At 42.3% G+C, this 8,820-nt stretch overlaps 1 protein-coding gene and 1 long non-coding RNA gene across 2 annotated transcripts; one reads left to right on the forward strand and one right to left on the reverse strand.

Moving 5' to 3' along the window:
• Positions 1-545: 545 nt before the first annotated feature.
• Positions 546-8,001, reverse strand: LOC109921519 (3-hydroxyanthranilate 3,4-dioxygenase-like). Its single transcript, XM_020521545.2, has 4 exons — positions 7,674-8,001; positions 7,494-7,559; positions 3,198-3,280; positions 546-1,062 (listed from the first exon to the last, which is right to left on the reverse strand). The coding sequence occupies exons 1-4, from the start codon at positions 7,770-7,772 to the stop codon at positions 981-983; spliced, it is 330 nt and encodes a 109-aa protein (XP_020377134.1). The 5' UTR covers positions 7,773-8,001; the 3' UTR covers positions 546-980.
• Positions 5,035-7,502, forward strand: LOC125483968. Its single transcript, XR_007262850.1, has 2 exons — positions 5,035-5,347; positions 5,975-7,502. It is a non-coding gene; the product is annotated as an uncharacterized LOC125483968 (long non-coding RNA).
• Positions 8,002-8,820: the final 819 nt, after the last annotated feature.

An 8,820-nucleotide genomic window follows, 5' to 3' on the forward strand; every position in this document is an offset into this window, starting at 1 on the left:
TAGTTGTTATTGCAATGCTGTTTTGGGACATAGTTGTGTACAAATTAACTACCACATTTGCTTACCTATCAATAGTGACTATAATTCAAATAACTGTGAAGTACTTTGGGGCAATCTACAGGTATGAAAGCTGCTAAGTATTTTCTTTCCATATTAAAAATCATACATCTGTGACCATTATATATAGAACATTATTGCCATTATGTTTGTAATGCATTTCCACAAAAACCTTGTTGCAATGTAAATTCTTATGCCCACATTTAAAATAGAAATTGTCTCTTTAAACAGGGTACTGTAATTATAGTTTCCCAGCAGCAGTGGTACCGAACTGCCTCAGCTTTGTGCCACCCAATTTCCTACTGTTTCCCAAATTCCATTTTACTTTGCTACTTAAATATTAATAAAATAGAAACAAATGCATTGTAAAAACTGATATAAAAATTATAGGTATATGCACGTTGTATCTCCTCTGCATTCCAAACTTGCTTCAGGTCAACCCTACACTTGGGTGTTGAATTACTGCTTGCAAGAAGGATCAAGCATTATACGAATAATATTTTTATTTAAGTTATGTTCCACAATCAGTTGAATTTCCTTGCATTGTTGATACATAATGCAAACCACATTGATTAATTACTAACTATTGCATTATTACATTAAAAAACAATAATTGCCAGATTTTGTCGATCAAGTTCAGATCAGATTCCAGTGTGAATCAAATGTCTCAGAGATACAGCAGCTCATTCTTCAGATTCAACTCATATAATGACCAACGGAGGGCCTTTTTTAAAATCCCTCTCCTATGTACCTGTTTTTAGAACATCTGAAGATTTTCATTCTTTTAACCTGCGATTCACTCTTTATCCAAAATTCAAAAAAATGCAATCACAGTAAATGAGAGGATTCACTTAAAATTATTCCAATGATTACATGTGCAATGAAATGAAACAGGTAAAGAAAATGTTGTGCCTGCAGAACTGTTATTTAACATAGGATTTCTTCAGTGCTGGATCCTGTACGACACAAAGCGCAACCGTTTCTTCAGCTCTTTTCCATATATACCTTGTACAAAGAATAGAAAGGTTGGATGAAACCAACATGCATTCTTTATTTCAGTGCTGATAATACAGCCAGCTGGTTTTTATTTCTGGCACATGGAAAGCAGGAATTTGCAGGAGTTGAATGATCTCAAAGAACAAAGAACAACGAGCACAGCAACAGGTCCTTTGGCCCACCAAGCCTGCAACAACACATGATGCCTCTCTAGACTAAAAAGATTTGGCTTCTACACAGTCTGTATCCCTCTATTCTCTGCCTATTCATGTGTCTGTCAAGGGGCCTCTCAAACTTTGCCATTGTATCTGCTTCTATCATCTCCTCTGGCAGTGCATTCCAGGCACTTACCACCCTCTCTGCATTGGGGAAAAAGACTCCAACTATTCATTCTATTCATGCCTCTCATAATTTTGGAAACCTCTATCAGGTTACCCCTCAGCTTCTGAGGTTCAAGTGAAAACAAACAGATCATCCAATCTCTCCTCACAGCTACTACCCTCCAAACCATGCAACACCCTGGTAAACCATTTCTGTACTCTCTTCAAAGCCTCCACATCCTTCTGGTAATGTAGCAACTAGAACTGTACGCAATATTCCAAGTGTGGCTTAACTAAAGTTTTATACAGCTATCTCAGTCAAGGTGGTATTCTTGTCATGACTAAAACAGACAGTTGTAATGACTCTTGGAATCTTGGGCTAGCTAGTGGGTGAGAAAAATAACTGGGCTGGGTTTTCACTTCTGATCATTATCCACTGACCCAGCAGGAAAGTGGGATATTTAGACAAGAATAGAATTGGCTCCAGCAGGCCTCAACTACTTATTTACATTCAGTGTCCCATGGGAAAGATAATAAGAGAGGGACTGATGACTGCAGACTCATATGTGGAAAGGAGGGAAATAAAAAAATGAGGTGGTGGTGGTTGTGGAAATAGTTTGATTGGGATCCATATAAATGCAGAGTAAGAGGAGCTAGTGTTTGGTAGTAGTGTCACTGGACTCACTGTCCAGACCTCCAGAATAATGATTAGGGTAAATGGCTCCTAAGACAGATAGAGGAAATCTGTATTTGATGAAATGCTGGAATACAGAGCTAGGTGTTGTTGTAAGAATGCACATTGCTCACCAACACCTCTTAGGGAAGGAGAAATTTGCCATCCCAACCAGGTCTGTCCTACATATGAATCCAGATCCATAGAGGACGTCAATAAATATTTGCCTAGCTAGAGATACCCACATCCTATGAATAAGTAAAACAGATAGCTTAATATAAAAAAACAGGTTCTTCTGAGGTCTCTCAAATCTGTCAGTACTTTCTGTTAAAAACCAGAAAATTCTCATTTCTGTCCATGGGAGCACTGATTGGGATCTTCCTTTATTCTGGACTAAGTTCGAAATTGGGAGAGTTTGGACAAGAGAAAGCTAAGGCCTTTCAAGATAGGGAAGCCTGTCAGATCTTGTCGCAATCAGGCAGCTGATTGGTTGCGTGGGCTTGAGGAATCAGGACCCGGAACATGCAGATCTTGGTTGCCAAGAGCTGCTTGCCAATTTGTGGCCAGCAGCTCCGTGTTTCCCAAATCACACTCGCAGATTGGAGGATAACCCACAGGAAAAGTAAGTGTTTTTGAGCGGGATGGGGAGTGATTCCGGGGTTTGGGGTCAAGAGAAGAAGGGGATGAGGGGTTAGAAAGTTAGGGCAAATCTGACTATCATTAGACACCCCCTTTCCAAAGTTCTGTCCCTCCATTGTGAGAACATATTGAAGAACACCCTCACCAGCTGTTCACATAGATTTAGCCTACCTGATGGGTGAACCGATCTCATCCACCTGGAGCTAAAATAATTGCAGCCCAGGCAGATGAGGCCCTTCAAATGGTTAATAACTGGCTCCTTAAGAGTTTCAACTGATTATGGGTGAGCTTGTGTCTTAATATCCAGAACATAATTTCATAAGGTCCACCACCGCCACTATAACGCCTCATTAATTTCACTTTCTGCTTCCATGATCGATTGTTTTTGTAGCAGGAGGTGCAGGAATAATGGAACCAATAGCATGGTTAAACTAAGAGGTTTGTTACCTCCAGTATGTGTACTGTGAATCTAATAATGTTAGATGTCCAAATGTCTTCACATAAACACTTACTTAGTCTTTAATGGGATGAGAAGGCTATCTCCAGCAGTCAGGTTAGTAGTTTCACCATCGATCACCACAACAGATTTACCCTCCTGAAAAAGGGAATACATTGAAAAGCCGTCTTTATGTAGAAATCATGATTATGTTTGGTTGTCATCTGCCTTATATATCTTTAAAATACCCAGGTGGCACATGTTGTCAAGGCCAATGAGCACTTGTGAACGCGAGAGATTCTGGTCTCCGAATTCAGTCTCCGCTGAAACAAAATAAATCAACTGTGTACAAAATATGTTCAAGTGTTCGGGAAAGACATGAAAACATTCCATCTCAGTCAAATAGAGGAGTTGCTTAAAACACAAGCCACTTCAAAGTTCATGTGACTGCAAAAAAGCAAAAGTGCCCTCAGGTGGTCAAATTGAGACTTACAGTCCATGGTAATCATATCTTCACGAATGTTGCAGTATGCCAGCAGGGTTCAAAGGCACATTTCATGGCTCAAGTAAATATATTCTAATACCACAATGTTTTTACCATTTACTTATAGTCCCTAGCACCATGAATTGGCGAAGTGACAACCATCGCCATGTCACCTTTTTTTTGTCCCTGCTTGGTTGCATCTTCCCCTCCTTCAAGCCCTCATATTGTTTCACTCACACTTCTTTAAAATCTTTATTGTTTACTGCCTCACAAACCTCATGGAAACTCTTTCACCTCTGCATTGAACAACTCCTCAGGAATCTCAGTCTCCATCTCAGCCCAACTTTCCTACTGTCCTCCTTTCTTCCTTTAAACTGGAACTCCAAATAAATTCCCCTTCCTAACATCATAGCCACACCCTTGATCACAACATTTGTCTTAGCCTCTCTTGTCCATGCATTTTGTTCAGTGATAGGGATACCTTTACCGACTTCTTTGCATTCCTCACCACCCACAACCTTAACACACTAGTCATTTAAAATCTCCATCCCTCCTGTTGCTACGGAACAAATGGTGTGATATGCATTGGATCAGATTTAGACTGTATTTAGGTGTGACTTAATATTCTAAAGTCGCAAACTTAACATGAAGTAAATGTAGTTAAACACACCACAGAATGTAACAGTGAATATGATAAACAGATCTCATGGATTTCTTGGCAATTCAACCACTCCCACCCCTACACCCCCTGAGGTAAACAACACTGAGTTGGCGAGAGATAGTAAGAACTGCAGATGCTGGAGTCAGAGATAACACAGTGTGGAGCTGGAGGAACACAGCAGGCCAGGCAGCATCAGATGAGCAGGCAAGTTGATGTTTCGGGTCAGGATCCTTCTTCAGAAATGTGGCGGCGGTCGGGGGGGAAGGGAGCTCAGAAATAAATGGAGAGGAGGGGTGGGAAGGGCTGGGGGAGGTAGATGGGATGGTGATAGGTGCGTGCAGGTAGGGAGTGGTGGGGATTGGTCAGTGGGATGGGTGGGGCGGATAGGTAGGAGAGAAGATAGACAGGTTGTGCAATTCTCATCAAAACTTCACAACAGAATGAGATGCTCCGCTGTCAATGACCTGGCCTTGATATTCCTTCAATGGCCACTTTATCCATGGACTATCTGATTGACTGTTTATGTTCTGGTGTTCCATCTTTCTTTCATGGGATTATATGCCCCTGGACAATTGGAAACTGTACTCCAACATTTACTCACAGCACAACTCCAGCTTTTCATAAGCAGTGAGCTCCACTAGGCTGGTACTGTCCCTGGGTTTTCTTGACCTCTAGTTTTGCTCAGTTGCACAAAGCAAATACTACTTGTGGGATTTCAACCCCCACTCTCTGCTGTACTGAACTAATTGTGGATTGGTTTCTTTTCAGCCCTTCACAACTCCTAGAACTTCTCTGGGCCCTGACTACACAGAGGTGTTCAACTGCTTTATGACTTCTATGAACACAATTACACTGAGCCCATGAAGCTCAGCTGACTAAATATTGAATGCAGGCTAGCGTTTCAGAGCTTCTAGGACTCCCCTGAGGTCTCATAACACATGTACTGAATTCCTTTAGGTGTTCCTGACTCAGCATTTCACAGAACCCATGTAGTTCAACTGCTTTAGCAGTCCTGCCTAAAATGGATACAAGCAAAGTACTATGGATGCTGGAAATTTGAAATAAAACCAGAAAAACAGAGGTAATGTTTCAAGTCCGATATGACATCTAACATGGAATCTGCTTTTCCACCACCCACCACACCATCTTTTAGTCTCACTGCCGGTCAACTTTGAACTCCTCTTCAGTGAGTCCCAAACTGTCCTGAGTGACCTACTGAAAGCCATACAACAGATCCTGGCACTGTTGCTGGGCAGAATTGAATGTAACTAATACTTTGGAAGTGTGTGTATCCCTGATGGTACAATGTTCACTGAATGTTGGCTCCTGCAGCACGAGAATTCATCACAATACTGAGCCACATATTGTAGATCGTTAGTGTAAAGTCCAGTGAAGGCCAAAACAGAAGGAGAGCATCTCTATTCAATTTGCTGGCTTGTCTGGCCAAGGACGCTCCAGACATTAGCGACTGATCACAAGATCTAATTGCCTTTCGGATGACTATGTAGAAAAAATTGGATTAGTTTATTTGGGATATTTTAAAATAGACATGTGCAATGAGTAAATTAAGAAAAAACTGCTCTCAAAATAATGAATGCACAATTTAGAATGATTGAAAAATTAATAATGCAGTGTGAAAAATTGACTGGAAGTGTGGAAGGAAAAAAACTATGCTAATGTACCTGGGATTTCTTTTTTGTCTTTGAAGCGCTTTTTGAATAAAGGGAAGAAAAGACCCAAGGAAGAAACTTGGCAGGTTGTGCCAGGTATTCATGTAAACATCTAAAGCTCTTACTGAAGATTTGACATGAAATGTGCAATGTAGCACACAAAACACTACCAGATGAAAATTGTGTTCAAAGTATTGGGCAGAAACATGCCTAAGGCTGGCATACCTCATTTCCCATCCTTCCGTAAGTAAACATGCAGGCAAATGGTATGTTGGCTTTCACTGTGACAGCGTGTGTGTACGGGAGCAGCAACTGAATAGGACCTTGGTGAGACCAAACCTGAGTGTTGTGTGCAGCTTTGGTTTGCTTCTCAGAGGAAGGATTTTCTGGCTCTGAAGGGAGCACAATGAAGGTTACTGGATTGATTGCTGCTGTGGCAGGACTGATGTATGAAGAGAGATTGGATTGGATAGGGCTATATTTACTGGAGTTTAGAATAATTGAGGGCAGGGGTGATTTTCATAGAATCCTATATTATCCTGATAGGACTAGGCAAGATAAATGCAGGAATGATGTTCCTGATAACTGCAGGGTCTAGAACAAGGGGTCACGGTCTAAGGTTACAGGTTGGCCATTTAGGATCAAGATGAGAACATATTTGTTCACCAGAGAGTGGTGACCTTTGGAATTCTGTGCCACTGAAAGCAAGAGGTGGCTCAGTGGTTAGCATGCTGCCTCACATTGCCAGGGACCTGAGTTCGATTCCAGCCTCAGGTGACTGTCTGTGGCATTTGTACATTCTCCCCGTGTTTGTGTGGGTTTCCTGAGTGCTACGGTTTCCTCCCACAGTCCAAAGATATGCAGGTTAATTGGATTGGCCATGATAAGTTGCCCACTGTATCCAGGGATGTGTAGACTAGGTGGATTAGCCATGGGAAATGCAGGGATAGGGTGGGGGGGGGGCGCTGGGTGGGATGCACTTTGGAGGGTCGGTGTAGATTCAATGGGCCAAATGGCCTGCTTCCACTCTGTAGGGATTCTACAATTTGAGGCAAAAATATTGAATGTTTTCAAGAAGGAGATACATATACCTCTCTGGGCTAAAGGGATCGTAGGGTATGGAGTGAAAGTGAGAACAGGGTACTGAATAAGATGATGATCCAAATATTGAATGGCGGAACAGTCTCAAAAAGGCTGAATGACCTACTGTTGCTCCTATTTTCTATGTTTTTTATGCTTTTTTGATATGTTTTTTCTCTATGCTTGTGTTCTGCCTGTACAGCTGATAAACACCTTAGCTGTAGCTTTAGAAAGTCATGGCATTATGTGACAGTGATTTCCTTCAGTATGGACCATATGGTGCCAGCCATTTGTGAACTGTTTACACCACTGGCACCTAGACAAAGATACATCTTTAGGCTGCAGTAGCTCTGCCTGTCAACTATGAGGCAAAATTGAACTTTACTTTGAAAGCATATGGAAGAACTGAAAGCTAGATTTGATTCATGCTTAAGAATGTCAGCAAAATATTATGGGACGAATATTAAAGCCTCTTACCAGCTGCCATATCCAGGTGTCTGCACTCTGCTTTTCCTCACTCTCTCCAGTTCCATAAACCACCGTCTGTCAGAACCACACAAACAGGCACTTCATAATTAACAGGCACATGTGATGATAATGTGAATTATTACAACCAAGCTCGACAAACTTGTAACAGAATTAAAGTCTTTCTTTCACCTTGGTCTCAAACTGATCACCAAACATGTCAACAACTCGCTTTTCTTTAATATCCTTACTGTGCTGACAGAGCCAATCTTTAAGTGAAAATGGCTTCATAACTGTGCTAATAATATTTAGACAAAGTGGAATTTCTTTCTGTAACTTGTCTGTGAATAAAGCACAATATAAAAATCGCAGTTAATATTGATCATCTTTGTAAGCCAAGCAACAGTTAAATATCGCTTAACTATAACATTGTAACAGAGGTTCATTCCAAATCTTGACACACAAGCACTCAGTGGTGCTGTTAAGTGCAAAAACTAGAGAGTCTGTTGTGTTCTCCAAGCACAAATCTTATGCGAGCTTTTAAATTGCATGAAAAAAGTTCAGATAAAACCAAACTTATTGCAGTCAGAGATAGTAGGAACTACAGATGCTGGAGAATCTGAGATAACAAAGTGTAGAGCTGGATGAACACAGCAGGCCAAGCAGCATCAGAGGAGCAGGAACGCTGACGTTTCGGGCCTAGACCCTTCATCAGAAATGGGGGAGGAGAAGGGGGTTCTGAAATAAATAGGGAGAGAGGGGGAGGCGGATAGAAGATGGATAGAGGAGAAGATAGGTGGAGAGGAAACAGACAGGTCAAAGAGGCAGGGATGGAGCCAGTAAAGGGGAGTGTAGGTGGGGAGGTAGGGAGGAGATAGGTCAGTCCAGGGAGGACGGACAGGTCAAGGGGGCGGGATGAGGTTAGTAGGTAGGTGATGGGGGTGGGGCTTGAGGTAGGAGGAGGGGATAGGTGGGAGGAAGGACAGGTTAGGGAGGCGGGGACGAGTTGGGCCAGTTTTGGGATGCGGTAGGGGGAGGGGAGATTTTGAAGCTTGTGAAATCCACATTGATACCATTGGGCTGCAGGGTTCCCAAGCGGAATATGCGTTGCTGTTCCTGCAACCTTCGGGTGGCATCGTTGTGGCACTGCAGGAGGCCCAGGATGGACATGTCGTCTGAGGAATGGGAGGGGGAGTTGAAATGGTTCGCGACTGGGAGGTGCAGTTGTTTGTTGCGAACCGAGCGTAGGTGTTCTGCAAAGCGGTCCCCGAGTCTCCGCTTGGTTTCCCCGATGTAGAGGAAGCCACACCGGGTACAGCGGATGCAGTATACCACATTG

The sequence above is a fragment of the Rhincodon typus genome, chromosome 9, assembly GCF_021869965.1.
Source record: "Rhincodon typus isolate 14 chromosome 9, sRhiTyp1.1, whole genome shotgun sequence".
Taxonomy (NCBI): Eukaryota; Metazoa; Chordata; class Chondrichthyes; order Orectolobiformes; family Rhincodontidae; genus Rhincodon; species Rhincodon typus.